General features: G+C 34.1%; 1 protein-coding gene across 3 annotated transcripts in view; it reads right to left on the reverse strand.

The window, feature by feature from the left end:
- The window catches only part of SGCZ (sarcoglycan zeta), a 1,203,249-nt gene that overhangs the window by 487,238 nt on the left and 692,485 nt on the right, over positions 1 to 23,526 (reverse strand). For all 3 annotated transcript variants that reach the window (XM_054497724.1, XM_054497725.1, XM_054497723.1), the window contains exon 2: positions 18,260 to 18,454. In XM_054497724.1, the coding sequence (XP_054353699.1) occupies positions 18,260 to 18,454 (195 nt within the window). The remainder of the gene's footprint in view (positions 1 to 18,259; positions 18,455 to 23,526) is intronic.

Consider the following 23,526-nt stretch of genomic DNA (forward strand, 5'->3'; position numbering starts at 1 on the left):
TTGAAGACAAATGTCTTCTGATATCACCACCAATACTCTGAAGAAATGACACAAGGCGTCAGACATAGACTTCAGATTGATAATTTCTGTATTTGTTTATAGGTAAATTTTTTATGAAACAAAAGTTTTATAAAACAAAATTTACAGATAAATGTCTATAAAACAAAATAGTAAGAGAAAATGCTTCAATGTATCTCACTGTCAGATATCTTACTGAATTTATCACTTCTTTAGAATGTACAGCTATATAAATGAACCAAAATCGCAAAGCTTTGTTTTAGTTAGATAATACAGTTGACCCTAAATAATACGGTGAATTGCCTGCAATGGAAAGTTGATATGATAGCAGTCCCCACAACCCCAGGACAAAAAGAGCAAAGTATGTGTCTAGAAACTACCTATAGAAAAAAAAAAAGAAGAAGAATGAATTTGAGTCATAAATTATTTTCTTCCACTAGCCATAGCATTTGAAAAATTATGGCCATACTGGTATAGCTTATCATATCTACAAGCAGAGCTCTGCATGTATAGGTTTTTAACACAAAGACTTGAATTAAAGTCTTTAATTCAACATTTAAAAATGAAAGAGAAGAATTTGGGAGACAACATTCAACAGGAGGAATGACCAAAAAATAAGTCTAACTTTTTAATAATCATTTGTTTCAGGTAACACAGCAATATTTAAACTGTCAACAGCTGACTAGAAAATACTTAGAATACATTTTCTTTAACTAAGAAACAAAGAAATCAGACATTTACTTTCTACATAGTCTCCAATGAATAATACAGAGAGTTGTATTGAATTAGCTTTAACACTACACATGCCTGTGGAATAACTCATTACATGTAATTCAGTGAACAAGTGAAGCGAACATATTTATTATTTACTTTTGATGTGACTGTGCAAGATATGTTACGTTTGATGTTCTCAACAGAGAAGGCCAGATCTCTTCTAAATGCGGGCATTTGGTTTTGCTTGACTTTTATGTTGCTGAAAGTTTGCAAGGCATCTGCAGTTTTTGAGTTATTTGTCTGCCTTTAATCTCAGTATTTCTCCATTTGAAAAATTATTACTGAAAAAATTATTTAAAAACTGTAGGCCAAATGAGTACATAATTACCTTAGAACTAGGGGATTAGCAGTAGGAAATCTAATAGACACTGAGGTTAATAAAACTCAGGAAGGATTTTATTCGCAATTCTAACAAAATAGACTACAGTGATTTATTTTTAGGAGTGGAGCATATCCAAATAAATGTGATGAGTCAATAAATATTGTTATGTCTGTCACAAATTTTGATGAAAATAAGACATATTTGGAAATTATTTCAGTATAATAGCATAGAATATTGCACTTGCTACTTTAAAGGTGATCTTTAGGAAGAACTGAATGTATATCTTTTTTTCCAGTGGGCACATGAAGACAGCTCTTCATATAACACATAGATTGAATTCCAAGTAGAAATCTGGATTGGGTAAAATACATCAAAAATTAAATGAAAGAGGTTGTCCTTATAGAGGTTATAGTAGAACTACATGAGTTTGCTATTTTATGAGACTTACAAGTTTTTTTTTCATTTAACCAAAAGTAAAGGATATGCAAAAGAAAATTACCAAGGCAAATTAAATGAATGAAGCTTACCAACTGAGAAAGCAATGCCCTGTTTTAAATATGCATATGCAGTCATGCACTGCACAAAACATTTCAGTTAAGGATGGGTCATATATACAATGGTGGTCTCATAAGGGCTGAAAAATTCCTGTGGCATAGTAGTGATATTATAACTGTAATAACATCATAGTGCAAAGCATTACTCACATGTTTGTAGTGATGCTGGTCCAAACAAACCTCCTTTGCTATCAACTGTATAAAAGTATATCACATACAATTATATACAATACATCATACTTAATACTGATAACAAATAGCTATGTTACTGGCTCATGTATTCACTGTACTACACTTTTTATCATTATTTTAGAGTATACTCTTTCCACTTATTAAAAAAGATAGTCAACTGTATAACAGCCTCCCACAAGTCCTTCAGGAGGCATTGTTCCGGCAACCCAGAAGAAGGCATTGTTATCCTAGGAGATGACAGTTCCATGCATCTTATTGGCCCTAAAGACCTTCAATGGGACAAGATGTGGAAGTGGGTGACAGTGATATTGATTACCCTGATTCTGTGTAGGCCTAGGCTAATGTGTGTGTTTGTGTTTTGATTTAAAAAAAAGGTTGGCTGGGTGCGGTGGCTCAAGCCTGTAATCCTAGCACTTTGGGAGGCTGAGGCAGGAGGATAACTTTAGGCTGGGAGTTCGAGACCAGCCTGACCAACACAGAGAAACCCCATCTCTACTGAAAATACAAAATTAGCCAGGCATAGTGGCACATGCCTGTAATCCCAGCTACTTGGAAGCTGAGGCAGGAGAATCACTTGAACCCGGGAGGTTAGGTTACAGTGAGCTGCTGAGATCATGCCATTGCACTCCAGCCTGGGCAAGAAAAGCGAAACTCCATCTCAAAAAAAACAATTTAGAAAGCAAAAAGGAAAACAAAGAAGAGAAAATAGAAAAAAAGCTAATGGAATATAAATCCAAATACAGCCGTACAATATTTTTTGTGTATTAAAATAAGTGTTATTACAAAATAGAAACAAGTTTTAAAAATTAGAAAGTTTATAAAATATAACAAGTTATATTAAGATAAAGGATAATTCATTATGGATGAAAGATAAAATTTCCTTATGAATTTAGTGTAGTCAACATATATGATATTTATAAAGTCTACAGTAGTGGGCAGTAATGTCTTAGGCCTCACAGTTACCCATCACTCACTCACTGACTCACCCAGGTCAACTTCTAGTCTTGCAAGCTCCATTCACGATAAGTGCCTACACAGGTATAACATTTTTTATCATTTATACCATGTATTTACTATACCTTATCCATACTTAGATATGTTTAGATACACAAATACCATTGGATTACAATTGCCTACAGTATTAGTATAGTAACATACTATCGAGGTTTTTAGCCTAGGAGCAAAAGGCTAGACCATATAGCCTAGGCCCTTAGGAGGCTATACCATATAGATTTGTGTAAGTATACTCTATGATGTTCATACAAGGATAACATTGTCTAACAACACATTTCTCAGAATGTATCCCAATTGTTAAGCAACATAGGACAGTATAAATATATCACAGTAGGTGCAAGAATGAGACCTGATTAGTGAGAAGGAGAGTCAAGTTCTTTCATCCTTATAGTACAAAAGAAACATAATCAGGATGGCCAAATTTGGCTTCTTGGCACCCAATAGGAAAATACAAGTTGTAAATTGCTAGTTACTTAGTCTGTTTCCTAGGGACTAAATTCATTTTAATATGCAAATAATTGAGGAAGAGCATTAAAATACTTATTTATCAAATATCCAATGCTTCATAACTGAAGATTGGGTTCCTATATAGGTTTTTCCAGGTTGGTAAGAATTTTTCTTCTTGTGCTTGATACAATTTTTTGCAGATAGACACCAGAAAAGGGAAATGTTGCTGGTCTGAAATCAGGTGTATCTTTAGTAAAATAAGGGTTAATCTCATCTTGGCAGGTTTGAAAGTCTCCTTTCACCTTGAAGAAAATAGTTTCTTAGCTTTGAAAATTGAATACTTATTTCTAATTGTCTTAAGTAAAATGTAGCCAATAGCACAGAAACATGGGTTTTAATTGGCATGTAAGTATCATTATTACTTCATAAGATCCGTAAAACATTTAGATTTTCACCGATAACACTTTTAAAATTTTAGTTAAAGAAAATAAAGCCATTTTATATCAAACATGGTGGAGTTAAATTCACAGATTTCCAAATACATTTTCCTTTTTACTTTTGGATTATAAAACACATATTTATTGAATATAAATGACCAAAAACAAAAGCAAAGAATTCAAAAAAAAAAACTTCTAAGAGTACTAAGAGTAATAGATATTTACTATTTAACATTTAGTTTTTGGCTTAATATCTTTTTCTGATCAATTATTTGTAGAGGCTTGAAGTGACATTGCATACATGATTTTGAATCTCATTTTTTTCACTTTGTACTGTCCCACAAACACTTATTCAAAACTATTAATATTCCTTGGACAATCAACTTTAATGATTAATTTTACACATATAAATGCATTATTGCATCTTTAATTCTTCTCATTGTTTAGACCTTTACATTGCCTCATATAAAAATGAGATGCACTTCTTTGGACATAAATTTTTTTCTTCACCTTTCTGTTTACTTTTTAGGGTACATATATGATATTGTAATTACCCTTTTAAGACCTGATGCTAAGAATGGTATAAATTTCAAGTTGTTCTTCAGAAACATAAGGAAAAATTCACTTGTATTACCAAATATGGCTAAACAATCATTATGTATTGTCATTATTTTAAATAAGATTTCAGGGTAGTTAACTTTAGATGGTGGTATATCAATTAATTGGAAAGCACATGTGTTGTATATTTGTATCTAAATATAAATACACACACAAGTAGGTATATACACATACATATTTAAGGCAGAGCTTTTGAAACATGTCTTATTTTTCTGACTAAAATTAGTGTTAAAAAAGGAAAAAAATATATTTGCTAATTTGAGAAGCTTGAAAGCAGTATTTAAAACACTAACAATGCCAAATGCTGATGGGAATGTGAGGCAACAGGAACTCTCATTCATTACTGATGGGAATGTAAAATGGTACAGCCCCTTCAGAAGACAGTTGACAGTTTCTCACAAAACTGAAAATACTCCAACCATGTAATTCAACAACCGTGCTTCTTTGTATTTACTCAAAGAAGTTAAATACTTATTTCCATGCAAATACCTACATGCAGATATTTGTGATAGCTGTACTTATAATTAACAAAATCTGGAAGCAACCAAGATGTTCTCAATTAGGAGAGTGGATAAAAAACTATGGGACATCTAGACGATAGAACATTATTCGGTGCAGAAAAGAAATGAGATATCAAGCCATAAAAAGATACGGAGAAACTGTAAAAGCAATTGCTGACTGAAAGAAGCCAATCTGAAAAGGCTACATACTGTGTGACTCAAACTACATGACATTCTGGAAAGGGCAAAACTTTGGAGAGAGTAAAATAATCTGTGGTTGTCAGGGGTTGGAGAGGACAGTGATGTCAGGGGTTGGAGAGTTAGAGCACAGAGGATTTTTTAGGGCAGTGAAACTATTTTATAATGGACTATAATGGTGGACTCATGTCATATATCTTTCAAACCCATAGAATGTTTAATACAAAGAGTGAAGCTTAATATAAACCCTGGACATTGGGTGATACTGATGTGTCAACATAGTTGCATCCATTGTGACAATGTATCACTTTGGTATGGGATGTTGATAGTGGTGCGGGCTGTGGTTGTGAGATGGCAGGGAGTACATGGAACATCTCTGTACTCACCATTAAATATTGCTGCAAAACTAACACTGCTCTAAAAAATAAAGTATATTTCAAATCCTTTTAAAAAGTATTTAACTGTTGTTTTAGTTTGCATGATTAAGATACTAGTGAAGTGGAGTCTATGCATCCCCTGAATCTTGACTGCACTTGTGACTTTCTTTGGCCAGTATAATGCCAGATGTTGAGGCAGACCAGTTTTGGGTCTAGGCATCTACAGATCTTACATATTTCTATATCTTTTCTTGGAACTTTAAATCTGCTTAAAATGGATAGTGTACTGGAGGATGAAAAACATGAAACTCAATCACTGAAGCCAACAGTGTAATTATTGCCAAATGTACAAATGAGGCCATTTAAACCAGCTAGCCCCAAGGTGAGCAGAAAGCTTACTGGAGACCCATAAAAGAGACCCTGCCAACATCAGCTAAGTGTGCAGGCACTGCCCAGTTCACCTATAGATTCCTGAGCTAAGTGACTATTCACTGATGTAAGCCACTGTGTTTTGTGATTTTTACATCCCATTCTGGCAATGGAAAACTGATACATTCTACCCACTTAAAATCCCTGGTATTATACAAAAAGTTGAACATTCCTATAATTTCATAGACTATTGTAACACTTGTGTAATATACTATGTTTTATTTGCATGAAGGTCAGCAAAATTTAGAAAGTACCACTACTGTATAATTTTAGTATAAATTAATATGATATTAATAGTAGATAACAAATCTTAAGAAAAAAATGTAGCAACAGAATATGAAATAATGTTAACAAAGACAATAAATTATTCTCATTGAAAACTTAGTAGAAAAAATTGATTTCACTTCTCCATAAAAATTTACAAGAACTTGTATGTGAATTTATTAAGTAATTTTCAAATAAGAGAATATTACCAGGTAGGAAATCTGCCTTTTGGCTCAATGAACTTATGAATAATATCAACAGAAGAATGATTCCTAAGGAGGTGGAAAAAATTTGGTCTATGTGTTAGACTATTAAGGATTCATATATTAACTAATTCACTTATTAACCATGTTAAATTGCAAAAAAAATTATTTTAAATATAGAGATTGATACTAACACATATTTCATAGGAATGTCAAAAAAAAAAAAGAGATGAAGCACACTTTCAGGAGTAATTCTTCCTTTTCCTTCTTGACTAACATTAGTATTCTGTTTCCTCAAGTGCCTAAGTATTCATACACTTTACACACACTTATAAAAGCGGTTGCTGGGCGCGGTGGCTCACGCCTGTAATCTCAGCACTTTAGGAGGCCAAGGTGGGCGGATCATGAGGTGAGGAGATCGAGACCATCCTGGCTAACACATGGTGAAACCCCGTCTCTACTAAAAATACAAAAAAAAAAAAAAATTAGCCGGGCGTGGTGGTGGGAGACTGTAGTCCCAGCTACTCAGGAGGCTGAGGCAGGAGGATAGTGTGTGAACCCAGGAGGCAGAGCTCGCAGTGAGCTGAGATGGCACCAGTGCACTCCAGCCTGGGCGACAGAGCAAGACTCCATCTAACAACAACAACAAAAAAGCTGTTGTAGTCTAATGTGAATTTTGTTTATTTTATGTGGTGCACTAATTACTTGACAGCAAAGTTTCCTAGAGAAACATAAAGTGTTAATATTTATTTTAAGTCATCAATCAGGAATGAAACATATATGAAAATAAACTAATTGGAAAATAGTTTCCATTGATAAAATTGTGACTTACTAGGAGCTGGATTAAAATGCATATTATAATAGAGATAGATGCATTTTAAATGTTGTTTAAGCAATTATATTGCTTTATAAAATCACTTATATTGAACAATAATGCACATTAAAAACAAACACCTCAAATGGTAATGCATACACACTCACACCTATGTAGGTCACATATAAATAGATATTTAGACGTCATACTTCCTTTCACTGAATTACACTAGTGAGAAAATCCTGATCCATTTATGCAAAGGATTTTAACAAATGTTAGATGCCTTGGCAGTTTAGTTTAAGTGAAGAAAGAATAAAGAGATATCAGAGCTAAAAGAGGCTTAGCATATTTGAAAATTTCCTAAGCCCAGAAAAATACAAAATTTTTGATGGAAAAATATGTAAATTGTGAGAAAGCAAATATGGACTCTTACAATGGCATAATTTGATCACAGAATTTGAAAGACAAGATGAATTACTGTTAAATACTCTTAGAGATGTGTCATGGCCCATCACAAGTGTTTTTGGGAATGGAGTGGTTACCTACCCCAAAGCTTTAACTATTAGCAGATATAAGGAGCCCCGAGCACAGAGGAATTATTTGCAAGAGGGCTTTAATGGTGATTTCCCAGAAATATTAAAAAACACTTGTTGTGGGAAGTCAGGGACCTCGAATGGAGAGACTGGCTGGAGCCGTGGCAGAGCAACATAAATTCTGAAGATTTCATCTTAATATAGACATTTATCAGTTCCCAAATAATACTTTTATAATTTCTTATGTCTGTCTTTACTTTAATCTCTTAATCTTGTCATCTTCATAAGCTGAGGTTGTACATCACCTCAGGACCACTGTGATAATTGTGTTAACTGTACAAATTGATTGTAAAACATGTATTTGAACAATATGAAATCAGTGCACCTTGAAAAAGAACAGAATAATAGCAATATTTATGGAACAAGGGAAGACAACCACAAGGTCTGACTGCCTGTGGGGTTGGGCAAAAAGAGCTATATTTTCCTTCTAGCAGGATGTGCAAGTAGGAGAGAGATTGCTAAATTATTTTCCTAGCAAGGAATATTAATATTAATACCCTGGGAAAGAAATGTGTTCCTGGGGGGAGGTCTATAAATGGTCGCTCTGGGAATGTCTGTCTTGTGCAGTTGAGATAAGGACTGAGATACGCCCTGGTCTCCTGCAGAAACCTTAGGCTTACTAGGGTGGGGAAAACTCCACCCTGGTAAATTTGTGGTCAGACCAGTTCTCTGCTCTCGAACCCTGTTTTCTGTTGTTTAAGATGTTTATCAAGACAATACGTGTGCCGCTGAACATAGACCCTTATCAGGGGTTCTGCTTTTGCCCTTTGCCTTGTGATCTTTGTTGGGTCCTTCTCAGTGGTCCTGCTTTTGCCCTTTGTCCTGTTCCCTCGGAAGCATGTGATCTTCATTAGACCCTTATTAGTAGTTCTGCTTTTTGCCCTTTGAAGCATGTGATCTTTGCAACTACTCCCTGTTCTTACACCCTCTCCCCTTTTGAAACCTTTAATAAAAACTTGCTGGTCTGAGACTCAGGCGGGCATCACGGTCCTACCAATATGTGATGTCACCCCTGGCAGCCCAGATGTAAAATTCCTCTCTTTGTACTGTCTCTCTTTATTTCTCAGCCAGCTGACACTTAAGGAAAATAGAAAGAAGCTACATTGAAATATTGGGGGTGTGTCTCCCAATAAACACTGACACAGACTGAAAACTAAATATAATTTTAATAAATGGTAGAAATACTTATTAGGTCTGAGGATGAGTTTACTAACTGGCAATAAAAAGGACAGTGATGCTATTATTATTCAAAATAATAAATTCATAGAAATTCTTGCCCAGTAAGATTATTTTTATTAAGATAATATTATCTTTGCTTGGAAACAACAAATAAGACAATATTTCAATTATACTTTTGAAAAATAAATGCTTACTTTTTTTTTTTTTTACAAAATAGCAAAAACATAAACTCTTCTTAAGGTTATTACTTTTATTTCACTTTAAAACTTAAAATTCTTTTTCTAAATGTCCTACTAAAAGCATCATATTATTTAAGATATATTATATGCTATTACTTGCAAAAATAAGTTTATATATGGAGATAACACATATATTTCATTAAGTTCAATGTGTTTAATCTATTCTATGTCCTGACTATTAGCCATCCACAAGGGCAAATGGTTTTAATTTTCTGGACTTCTGTCACTTCTTATAGATAAAAAAGGGCACTGAACTGAAGTTTTCTGCCCCCACCCGCAACTCTAGTCTATTGTACAATATATCAAACCTATCAACTAACAAGTCTGTAATTTCTGTATATTTTTATTCAACAGCTAATTTTCATAATCCTTCATTTTCTCTGGCAACATTTCTAATACTCTAATGAACTTCATTTTGCACTTGCTATGTATGATTTTGTGATTTATCTTATGACACAATTCTTGTAGTTTACTTCAGGAAAAAGAACTTATCACTTGGTAGTTGTTTGCACTTGGAAAAAATGACTGAATTTTTCTTTATAAAGTCAAGGAAAGGAAATGTACTGCCAGGCTAAGACTAAGCATGAAAGATTTCATCTGAGAGGGACAATTTGTCAGAAAATCGTGAGGAGGTGCATACGAAAGGGTATAATGGAAGCAGTCTTGCAACATTAATGATATCATTCACTCTCATCAATCCTATAATAAATCCACACACACCACACTGAGGGGCAGTGCAGTCTCTGCTGCTGGTGCTCACAGGCAGAGCTGTAGTCACGCCCTAGAAGGTGGCGCCCTGTCTCATCTCCAGGGCAAGTGCCATGATGTGTGTGCTGAAGAATGAACTGGGAAAATGGAAATGGCAGCTCAGAAAGGCGGACAAAAACTACAGGATTAAATCACCTCCAGAGTGCTTTCTTACCATAGGCAATGAGTTACTACTCAGTGAAATATAGTTTAACCGGTGCAAAGACTAAACTGCAGTCACAGGGATAAAATAGCTTTCTGAAAATCATTGTTTCTTTTATAAAGGTGCCATTAATAAATGTCATTGTACTATCCAGAAATTAAACCTATGCCCGCTCTGCTAAACTCAAAAGTGTAGTCATACTTGGCACTTACAGATCAGTTTTAACCATTCTAATTACACACTAACTGTGAGAGATTAGGTACATTCTTCTACTTAATTAATAAAGTTTGAGGGTATTAAGATATCTTTTGCCCAAGTTCAAAATATAATTAATAGGCAGTAATATTGTATTTATATATTTGACGGTGTTATATGAAAGCACTGAGTTATACAACGTAAAGGAAGTTAAACATTTAGTGAAGAATATTTTTAAAAAGAATTTAAATTTAAATTTAGTGGCATTAATACAATAAAATGTGGTGGAATCTCAGAAACTATACAACCCATGCTTTTAATCTTGTTCATCAGTGTGACCTTGGGAAGTTTATTTAATTTCCGTAACTTTCTGCCTTTTCATCTGCCAAAGGGGATATAATATTTGCTTTACAGTGTTATTGTGAAACTCCATAAAGCCTGGTCTATAATGCATATAATCTTGCTGAAAAAAAAAAACCACCTGCTAAATAAATATGGGCTCTCTGGCATCTTAAACTTTCCTCTCATATTTAAATGGTTATAGCCTGAACGTTATAATTCAGGGTATTTTACAAAATAATTCACAATATAATATCTTAATCAGGTAATAATTTGATACTCTGTTCATTAAAGAAACTCAGAATATTTAGAGTCAACACAGAAATTCCAACGTATTATCCAGACAATTTGTAAGTGTTACATTTTTCAAGATGTTTCAAAAGAAGATTAGCTCTCTCTGACAAATAAGCTCCCTCATTCAGACGGCCAGAAAGGGTGCTGACAGGTGACACAGGTTTTCATAATCTGCTTAGTGTCATCAAAATAACAATGATGGTTGACAGCTAAACTGTTCCTCTTAGAAGTTTATGTAAATGCTTTTTATATCTCAGCACTAAATTAGAATTTCGTAAAGAATCTTTTTTATGCCTTCATCAAGGACATAAGACATTTTTCCTGGCAAAATGTACCATATAGAATAACTTTCATTAGTCACAGATAATAATGTATGGAAATAATATTTGTTCTTGTGCTTTACTAGCACTAATTGAGTGTTAACTCTAAGGTCTGTTTTAAAGAGCTTTTGTAAGTGTTCACTCACTTAATGCTTCGAATATCTCCATGAGATCAACATCATTATCACCATTTTACAGATGAAGAACTGAAGCCAGAGAAGTTCAGTAATCAGCACAAGGTAACCCTGCTAAGAAGCTAGTCTTGGAACCATAATGTGAATCAGGCTATTTGCCTCCAAAGCTCATGTCCAAAACCTTCAATCAGGTTAACATCATCAACCTTGTTAATATCATCTGTATTTACAAAATTATAAACCCCTTCACTTATTTATTTGTTAATGTATATTTATTGAGATCTTTTTAGGCGTCTAGGATTGTTTTATGCTCAACCTTAATAGAAAGAGTCAATTTCATTCACATGGTGGATAGGATCTTTGTGAAGATGGAAGGGCCGAATATGAATAAGTCTGATAGTATATGTTGTTAATTAGTTGTTAGTATATGTCAGGTACTTCTGGAACACTTTTATTATTTTAATTCTTTTGATTTCTACATCAGCCTGATGAAATAGATCACACCCATTCTACAGAGGAAGAAACAGAGCCACAGTTTAAATAACTTGCACTAGGTAATAGAGTTAATAAATGGGAAAGCCAGGACTTGGACAATAAGGTTTAGCTCCAGGGTTCATACTTTGAACCACTGCTGAAAGGTTGGTTGGAGACGGTTTTAGCAGTACCAGCAACCTGACGAATTCTTGCAATCAACACCAATTTTGTATAAGAAAATACCCCATGGGCAGGGAAGACAGGGTCCTGTTTTATTCCCTGGCTATATAACATTTATGAATATAAAAATGAATTTATTTTATGTTCTTTAATTGTTGCATACAAAAAAATCCTGATTTATTTGTGGGCTTTTGAGAAAAATGAATGCTTGCAGGTAAAAGCATGAGGTTCTGAATTTTAAAAATTTGGAGACTATGTTCTATCAAAATTCCATGAGAAATGCACATAACAAAACATACGCCCCTGATTTTATCCCTGTGAGCTATTTAAATAAAGTTTCTCCCGTTTTCTAATTTCTGCTGTTACTGACCTTTTTCAGCTTTCATTCAGTAACTGAAAATTAGATTATAATTAGTGGGGGCTTATTTTGTTTGGTGTGTGTGCCTGTGCATGTGTATGTGTATTTTTAAAAATCAAAGTGAGTTCAGAAAAATCAAAATATCCTGCATATGAGAGCAAATTGGGTCAACAATTTTCTCAAGAAATTGTTCTACTCCATTGATTTCAATTGTTAAATGAAGAGGTATTTGGCGGGAAGTATGTCTGATTTTGCTGGGCAGGCTGAGGCTCTACTGCAGTTGGTGAGGCTGGAAGTCTTGAAACACAGTTATTTTCTCTTCCTGTTAAAGGCCAGATTGCTTTTTCTAGAGGGGTTGGAAAGAAGTGTTAGCACAGAGGCTCTGGTGGTTGGTAGTAATTTACCAGTTAATTGCTGGCCAGTGCTGCCCGTTAATTACCAGCGTATCTTGCCTTAAGGTAGAGTAGTATAGAAAATAGTGACTTTAAGTAAAATTCAAGTGTGTGTGTGTGTGTGTGTGTGTGTGTCTAAAAAAAGAAAAGACAGGTTTCACAGGAGTTATTACTGAGGAAGTCAGACAGAGCTAGTAATTGGAGCTTCAAAGGACTGTACTTTCACTGAAAAACTATCTTACCAAAGTACTTTCGGATTCGCAGAGAAATTATGCTGTTTTTCTTCCTATCAGGGGAAGCTAGCCACCCTAGATGAAAGATGTGAACAAACTTGAGTAATGCCACTTTGTTCGTAGGAGATGAGTACATTCAGCTAAAAATGGGAACGGATCAGAATCTGAAATAGTTTACTGAGAGAACAAGTGAAAAAATTAAAACATTAAATTTGAAGACCCTTCTACTGAAAGTGAACCTACACTTTTAAAACTTAAAAAAAGCCAGCGAAAAATAATATATCACCTACTATGTGCTCAACCAACATATCAAGATAAATAAGAACAGCTTCTGCTCCTTAGGGAATTTACACTTCAAAGGGACAAGGAAATGAGGGGAGGTTGATAGAGGAGAAGAGGTACATATTCGGATGATCCATACAATTATATTTCTAATACAACATAGTAAATCCTATCACAGGGATGAGATATGTGAATACAGACATATATGAATACAGACAAATAAAAGAATAAATCTGCCAGAAAGGCCACATAAACAAGGAAATAAACAAGTAAATAAGGAAGATTATTATGAGATAGATAGGTGATCAGATTTGTAGCTTAGGAGGTAACAAGTTAGTTTAGATGGGAATTAATTGTTGAGTTAAGTTGGTAAGGTCAACGAAACTCCTACAGGTTGCTAGTAGTGGTATAAATTGATACAATCACATTGGGGAAAAAAAGGTGGCATTAAAGGTTAAGATTCCTAGACTTCCTTCTAGACAATAGAACCTAGAGAAACTCTTGTACTTGTGCAAATGTAATGACCAACACTGACATACAAGAATGTTCATAAGATCATTGGTTGTGATAGCAAATTAAACAACAGAAATACATTGGAAACAACTTAGGAGAAGAGATAAATAAATGAGATTTGTTCATTCAATGAAATGTATAACTAAATAAATGAATTACAACTGCACAAGGGATAATATATATTATGTGCTAAAAACAATATAATGGTTGAATTGTATACAAACAAATACACATACATATGCATATAAATGTTTATATTTATGCATTTATTTTATATAATTTATATAAATAATTATTTTATATAAAATTTATATTTATGCATTGAATAGGCATATAAATAAAAGCAGGAAAAGTATTCAGGATTGTGGTTAACTACATAGAGTTACAAGATACTGGTAAAGTTTGCTTTTTCCTTTGTAGGATGAAATATTTCATAATAAATAGTTTAAAGTGTCAATGATGACAGCTGGCTGTACTACTGCTATGTGTGGGGTCTAAATGCAGGATCTGCTGAGAATTGTGAACCTTGGTGTTCAGAACCCAAAACTGTTTTTTCCAACTTAATAAATACCATTGCATAGATCAGAGGAGCATCTCCTGTGCTTATGAGTTCTTAACCAGCAATAGGAGACCTGGGATTGCTGGTAGTCCTTGCCATCAGTTCTTCCCAACTCAAGATGGCCCTTTAGAAGGACATACATCATAGTGCCATAAAAAATTAGCTGCCTTTCAGGGTTTCAGCAGATGCCAAGTGACCAAATGGAGAAAATATTGTAAAATGACCTATTGTAATGTACAGATAGTTGTTCTAAAATTTCCCAATTCCCTTTCAATCCAAAATGACGATGATACTCAATTCTTTTCTTGGGATTTTCTTTCAGCCAACTTTCATCCCACTGATCATGCAAGATTTCTTTCCCCAATTTGTTCAATTAATCAATTGCTTCAATTATTACCCAAGTCTGGGTATTCTTGACTTCTCTTTAAGTCACAGCATTAATGAATTTGCTCTCCCCATTTACTTAATAAATATTATTTATATTTTCATTCTTTATTTTTTTTTTTGCTGGCTAGTTAACATATCTATCAGCTAGAGGCCACCAAACCTTAGTTGGTACTTTTGTTCTTAAAATCAGTACTTTATTATTGTAACAATCTTCAATTCTCAAATATAGAACTAATTTATTTAGAATGAGTGTTGAGGCTAGAAAAGAATACTGCCTCAGTAGAATGCCTGGATTTGAGAGACCTGCTAGACTAGTCTATTAACTAAACCACAAAGATGTTATAGTAATCAACCAAATAGCAATTTATAACATGGAAATGGGTTGTACTGACCTCAACAAATTGATGATTCAAAATTTCTCTCTTCAACTATCTCATATATATATATATATATATATGTATGTATTTGCTCTCATAGCCAGGAAATTATTTATTTCTATCCTAAGTCTTTCTTCTTATAGTATAAAGTCATTTCCTTTTTTTTTTGGTTTTCTACAACTGGTTATCACAATAAGTAGAATAATTTTATTTTCTACAAAATGAAAAACACGAATTATTTTCAAAAATACAAGGGCATATCAATCATACACATCATGCACAATATCAGTCATAATGATGCACTTCAACAAACATCATAAAACATGTTGGCAGCTATCCTTGCTATGCTAAAAATACAATATTTTGATAAAAATAACATGCCCAGTTTGCTCAAATAAAAACAGCCACAGATTTCCCTGTGTTGGATGGTAATAGTTATAATGAAAGTGAAATATATTTTGTGCAGATCAACAGTACTCCCCAAACAACTGACACATGATTTTCTACTTCTTACTATAGTATGGCAACTAGTCTTTGGTATTCTCTGTAGATATGAAAATGAACATAATGCACGAGTAAAAACACAAAATCAATTTTATTTTACTGCTCTGATGGAAGATGATTATAAATTATTTCACACCCTTCAAGTATATACAACAGAATCTGTAGTATTCAGGATTCCTAAAGTCTGCAACTATATAAAGAATTCTGAATTATTTCTGAACAACTAACAATGACTACATTGAACTAGAAAGTGTGTTACCTTACAAAGAGTGTGTTACCTTACAGTGTGATACATTCCTGAAAACTTCATCTGTGCATTTTACTTCAGCTACATGCAAATAGTTTTCGTGGCTGAAGGAAGGACAGTTTTCCTTCTGATTATAAAAAGGTCAAAACATAATTTTTTAAAAGACATGCTTCAAAGGAAAACGTAAAAAAATAAATAAATAAATACCAACACTCCTATGGAAACAACTCCCTGTTACTTATCCCCAGGACCATGTTGCATGTATAATTTACATTCTGGCCAGCTGAGGTTCAAATTAAATAGCTCCATGGGTGACAAGAACCCTGAGGCCCATGAGGATCCTGAGGACACAGGTGACACTGTCAATGATTTCCCAGGGATGGCTTATCCAGCCTTGGTGTCAGCATGGGGCAAAGTACTGGGAGTCTGATGCATGTAGCCATGTCATTACTCATTTAAGTATATTTTCCTAATTAATTTAAATATGCTTGAAAAGCTTACAAGGCTTGAACCTGAAAATTCCTGGGGTTTAGTCATTGGAAGGAATCAATGCTCCCTGAAGTGAGAGAGCTTGTCGCATCATTCATGAGCTTTTGAAAGATGCCTTTTGATAGAGAAAATCATATTACTGAAATTTCAAAATTTGGAGAATATGCTTTACCTCTTTTATAATATTAATTTTAGTTAAAAAATGAGGCTGAAAATGTTTTCAGCAACTGATAGTCTGGTTGCTATTTAAAGCCGCACAAAAGAATGTGCAGGAGCATAAACATTGCTCCAACCATATGATAAATGACTCCTGAAAGACACCCAGACAGTAGTCAGAGAAGGTAGGAGCAGAGCTGAGAACAGAAATATGATGGCTAGAGTTGTTGATATTTGTGTCAAAATATTCCCAAATGAGAGGGCAAAGTGAGCCAACTCTTAGACAAAGAAGTGATTCAGATGCATTCCCAGAGAATCTCATAAGGGGGAATGTACCTACAAGCCTTCAACTCAACCTCTAGCCACCCACAAGTGGCCTCATGCCTTGATCCCTGGCCTGGGACACATATCCATGTCTAGGCAACAGTTATTATTTTCTAACTCTGCGAAAATATTGACTCCTGGCCAACTTTTCTTTACCTTTAGTTTCTTATTTGATGAATACTTTTCAAAATTATAATTTATTGGAAAAAAAATGGAACCATGGCTCATTTCCCTCCATGAGCACATGCTGTTTTATCTTGATGTGCACAGTGACAGTGTTTCCTCTCTGGAAGGTTAGGCCACCTGCCTGCCCAGGCTCCTTGCTCACATAGTCGTGGTGCCTTACAACATGGATGGAAGCCAGGGTCATTTTCCCTTTTGAAATTCTGTTTCCGAGTTAGAATTAAGTGTTAGTGAAGTCAGAAAGAGACGATTCTTGCTAAATCAATACCCAGTGGGGTTTAAAAAACAAACAAACAAACTTAAACAGCCCAGTATAGGAATATCAGTGAGGTTAAACAGCCAGCTTTAGACTCACTCCTGAAGATGCAGAGTTCTAAAGAATAATAGCAGTCTGGTCAGCAGTGAAAGATACTTGCTTGTTTGTGGAGATATATGCGGTCCCCAAGGAATGGCAGAATTGTTTAAAAGCAGAGTAGAGAAACTGAAGGCATCAGCCAGAAAATATAAAGTGAGCTAAACTGGACTTTGCTGAAGCCACAAAATTTTCCCAGATAAATCATGCTCATAGATGTATTATAAACATTCAGTAAACTGCAGCAAAGTTCATTAATACATTATACAATCATTTCATAATTAGTTACTTTTATAAAAGAGTGATTTAATTGCTGGTCTATCTTCCATTTATGAGGGATGTGCTATGAAAGAATGGGGTCACCATCTGATGGCAATTATAGGCATCAGTCAATGTACTTCAGGAGAAATTCCAGGCTTTTAGATTCAGTCATGCGGTGTGTTACATAGAAAGCAGATATAGAGATACATAAAGGTATATATGTTATATGAAGTAATTCAAAGGCACATATGATTTATAAAATTAATATTAATTTTAATGTGAAGTATCACTTCTAAAAGCAGTTTAATTTCTTAGATTTTAAGGCACAGTAATAATAGTTCATACGTACTGGTTAAATGTTCTTGAAATGTTCTAATGAATCAATGTGTTGTGCTGTCTCGTGATCTAAATTCCCCACACTTAAATGGCAGGTAGTAATAGCATACGCATGTCAGGACTGAACCTACTGAATGTAGTCTTAAAATAAAATATTATTGTCTTTGGGATTTAAAAACACACACTTATAAATATTGATATGAACAACTTTTGATTAAAAAATTAAAGTAACAGCTAGACTGTCTTTGAATCAAGAGCAATAAGATGTAAAATCATAGTGGTACTTACCACAGTGAAATTCATAACTTTCAATATCCATATTGTCATGGCTAAGTTAACTATCATGGTAACCAACAGCAGAAGGACAAAGAAGTATAAGCACCTCTTTCGCCATCCATAAATTCCCACTGGGTAAAGTTGTGCATTCTCAGTCCTTGGCAGGTTATTCTGTTGGGTTGCTAGTATGTATTGTTCTCGTGTCATCTGAAAAATAAAAAAGAAAGAAAGAGAAAGAAGGAAAAAAAGAAGCATTAAAAAAAATAAACCCATGATTTTTTTGAAACAAAAGATACAAGGTACCTTAAAATAATTGGCAGTGAGCATTCAAATAACTATTGTTGTGTAATTAAAATGTTATAGAAATCTCCAAATCATTTTCTTCAATATAGTTTTTTAGAGATGTTTAATTCATTGTTATATCCACAATATATATTATTTCCAGTCAGATTTGTCCCGTTTCAACACTAAGTTTTTCTCTTGGGATGCTCAGGTCTACCTCCAGTTACCAGTAACCAAAGAACTCTACTCATATCCAAGTGATATAGTTTGGATCTGTGTCCCCACCCAAATCTCATGTTGAATTGAACTCTCCAATGCTGGAGATGGCGCCTGGTGAAAGGTGATGAGATCATGGCAGTGAATTTTCCCCTTTGGTGCTGTTCTGGTAATAGAGTTCTCATGGGACTTGGTTGTTTAAGTGGGTGGCACCTCCCCGCTCTCTCTTGGACTTGCTCCTGCCATATAAGACGTGTCTGTTTCCCCTTTGCCTTCTGCCATGTTTGTAAGTTTCCTGAGGCCTCCCCAGAAGCAAAAGCCGCTATGCTTCCTGTACAGCCTGTAGAACTAGGAGCCAATTAAACCTCTTTTCTTTATCGATTACCCCATCTCAGGTATTTTTTTATACCAGAGCGAGAATGGATGAATACACCAAGCTACTCTTAGACTATGCTTTACCTGTTCTTTGCAGTAGAGAGAAACTGACTGTATCACAAGGATTTTCTGTACCTTTCTCTAAAAATGCAGGATACAAATGGTTCAGTATATATGCTTCAGTAAAAATATTAGTGTATTTGCAAGAACCTATGGAAAGAAAATTCACATTTGTGTGGATTTATGTAGATAATAGCTATCAAATTAAGTTTTATTCAGAATTATGTTGGTTATTTTAGGTGTATTTCAATGAGTTATCAGAAAAAAACATTTAACTCTAAGAACACTATATATTATACCATACTATTTCATAGTATAATGAAATTAGAAGTCAGTTCTGAAAAAGTGAAGATGATATTCTTTGATAATGCATAAATTCAGGTTCTAGAATTAATTCTTTCAATTAGCAAATGCATTTTTGACTGTCTTATACAACTTAGAAATACGGATAAGAAGAGTAAAACAATATGAATAAGCAATGAATATGTCTTAAATGTACCATTTTCAGAATAACATATTTATTACCAGAAGGATGGAAACTGATTTTTATAAAATATAATTTTCTATAGGACAATAATTGTTCATTATTATTTCTTTAGTTTTTTCTCAGATTGCTTTTATACTCATTAAATGACTAATCTAACAGAAATATTTCTGAATAAATTATACACAAATAAAAATAGTATTAATAAATAATTATATGTTAAGTAATATAAAATGTATGTACTATAAAATTATCATTGTAAAGTTCATTGACTCAATCCTACTGTAGATAAAATGTTGAGAATTTTTTTTTCCATAGGTTTTTGGCAAACAGGTGATATTTGGTTACATGAGTAACTTCTTTAGTGGTGATTTGTGAGATTTTTATGCATCCATCACCTCAGCAGTATATACTGAACCCAATTTGTAGCTTTTCTCCTTCACCCACTTCTCACCATTTCCCCCTGAGTGCCCAAAGTCCATTGTATCATTCTTATTCCTTTGCATCCTCACAGCTTAGCTCCCACTTATGAGTGAGAACATGGAATGTTTGGTTTTCCATTCCTAAGTTACTTTTACTTCACTTAGAATAATAGTCTCCAATCCCACCCAGGTTGCTTCAAATGCCATTAATTCCTTCCTTTTTATGCCTGAGTATTATTCCACTGTACATATATATACCACAGCTTATTAGTTGATGGGCATTTGGGCTGGTTCCATATTTTTGTAATTGTGAATTGTGCTGCTATAAACATGAAAGTGAAGTATCTTTTTTGTATAATGACTTCTTTTACTCTGGGTAGGTACCCAGTAGTGGAACTGCTAGATCAAATGGTAGTTCTACTTTTAATTATTTAAGGCATCTCCCCACTATTTTCCATAATGGTTGTACTAGTTTACATTCCTACCAGTGGTGTAGAAGTGTTCCTTTTTCACCACATCTACACCAATGCCTATTACTTTTTGATTTTTTGATTATGGCCATTTTTGAGGTAGTAAGGTGGTATTGCATTGTGGTTTTTATATGCATTTCCATGATCATTAGTGAGGTTAAATATTTTTTCATATGTTTATTGGTCATTTGTATATCTTTTTTTTTGAGAATTTTCTATTTATGTCCTTAGCCCACTTTTTGATGGGATTTTTTTTTTCTTGCTACTTTGTTTGAGTTCCTAGTAGATTTTGGATAATACTCTTTTGTTGGATGTATAGATTGTGAAGATTTTCTCCCACCCTGTGGGTTGTCTGTTTACCTTCCTGATTGTTCCTTTTGTCATGCAAAAGCTCTTCAATTTAAGTCCTAGCTATTTATCTTTGTTCTTATTGCATTTGCTTTTGGGCTCCTAGTCATGAAATCCTTGCTTAAGTCAATGTCTGGAAGGGTTTTTCCAACGTTATCTTCTAGAATTTTTATAATTTCAGGTTTTAGATTTAAGTCCTTGATCCATCTTGAGTTGATTTTTGTATAAGGTGGGATATGAGGATCCAGTTTCTTTATCCTACACATGGTTTGCCAATTATCCCCACACCATTTGTTGAATAGGGTGTCCTTTCCCTATTTCGTGTTTTTGTTTGCTTTGATGAACACAAATAGAGAATCTCAGGTCACGCCTCAAGGAACTAGAGAAACAAGAAAAACCAAACCCAAACCCAGCAGAAGAAAGAAAATAACCAAGATCAGAGCAGAACTAAATGAAATTGAAACAAACAAAAATACAAAAGATAAATGAAATACAAAAGATAAATGAAACACAAAGCTGGTTCTTTGAAAAGATAAGTAAAGTTGATAGGCCATTAGCAAGATTAACCAAGAAAAGAATAGCGAAGCTCCAAACAAGCACAATTGGAAATGAAATGGGAGATAATACATCCAACACCACAGAAATACAAAAGATCATTTAAGGCTACTATGAACAATTTAAGTGCATAGACTATAAAACCTAGAGGACATGGATCAATTCCCAAAAAGATACAACCCTCCTAGTTTAATTCAGGAAGAATTAGAAACCCTGAACAGACCAATAACAAGCAGTGAGATTGAAACTGTAATAAAAAATTACCAACAAAAAGAGTCCAGGACCAGTTGGATTCACAGCTGAATTCTACCAGATATTCAAAGAAGAATTGGTATCAATCCTGTTGACACTATTCCAAAAGATAGAGAAAGAGGAAGCTGGGCACAGTGGCTCACACCTCTAATCCCAGTACTTTCGGAAGCCAAGGCAGGTGGATCACTTGAGGTCAGGAGTTCAAGACCAGCCTGGCCAACATGTTAAAATCCCATCTCTACCAAAAACACAAAAATTAGTTGGGTGTGGTGGTGGGTGCCTATAATCTCAGCTACTTGGGAGGCTAAGGCAGAAGAATTGCTTGAACCTGGAAGGCAGAGGTTGCAGTGAGCAGAGATCATGCCACTGCACTCCAGCCTGGGTGACAGAATGAGACTCACTCTCAAAGAAAGAGGGAGAGAGAGAATCTTCCATAAATAATTATATGAAGCCAGTATCACCCTAATACAAAAACCAGGAAAGGACATAACAATGACAACAAAAAACTACAGACCAATATCCTTGATAAACATAGATGTTAAAATCCTTAACAAAATACTGGCTAACCAAATCCAGTAGTATATCAAAAAGATAATTCACCATGATCAAGTGGGTTTCATACCAGGAATGCAGTGATACGCAAGTCAGTAAAAAATGTGATGCACCACATAAACAGAATCAAAAACAAAAATCACATTATCATCCCAATAGAGGCAAAAAACACATTTGACAAAATTAGCATCCCTTTATGATTAAAACCCTCAACAAAATTGGCACAGAAGGGACATACCTCAATGTAATAAAAGCCATCTATGACAAACCCTCAGTCAACATAATAGTGAATGCAGAAAAGTTGAAAGCATTCTCTCTGAGAACTGGAACAAGACAACAATGTCCACTTTCACCACTCCTCTTCAACATAGTACTGGAAGTCTTAGCCAGAGCAATCAGACAAGAAAAAGAAATAAAGGGCATCCAAATTGCTAAAGAGAAAGTCAAACTGTCACTGTTTGCTGATGATATGATTGTATACCTAGAAAACTCTAAAGACCCCTCCAAAAAGCTCCTAAAACTGATGAATGAATTCAGCAAAGTTTTAGGATACAAAATTAATGTACACAAATCAGTAGTTCTGCTATACACCAACAGTGACCAAGCTGAGAATCAAATCAAGAACTCGACGCTTTTTACCACAGCTGCAAAAAATAAAATAAAATACTTAGAAATATACCTAACCAAGGAGGTGAAATTTCTTTACAAGAAAAACTACAAAACACTACTGAAAGAAATTATAGATGACACAAACAAATGGAAACACATCCCATGCTCATGGATGAGTAGAATCAATGTTGTGAAAATGACCATACTTCCCAAAGCAATCTACAAATTCAATGTTGAGAAATTTTTATAAAAATTATTTGGTTTCCCTCTTTTTGTTTTAATTTCAAAATTACTGTAATTTCAAATTGTATTAACGTCCTGTTAAATCTTATGTTTCCATTTTTTACCATTGAGGCATGTCATGCTTCATACAATAAAAATAATTGGATAAGCTATTAAAATACAATAATTTTAAATGAATTGGAAACGCTGATAATGGTAGATAATTCATAGCAAGTTCTTTCAGAACGTAAATAATCCAATTTATTATCATTATTATTTAAGTTAACATGTACTATCTCCTTAAAACTGACCATAAAGCTTTATTTCTTAATTAAACTCTGATTTGGTGTAGATGTGAAACTCATTATGTTATGTAACATAAGTGTTATAACAGATGATAAGTTGCCAAGGAATTGACTTTGCCTGAGGAAT

Source organism: Pongo pygmaeus, chromosome 7 (assembly GCF_028885625.2).
Source record: "Pongo pygmaeus isolate AG05252 chromosome 7, NHGRI_mPonPyg2-v2.0_pri, whole genome shotgun sequence".
Taxonomy (NCBI): Eukaryota; Metazoa; Chordata; class Mammalia; order Primates; family Hominidae; genus Pongo; species Pongo pygmaeus.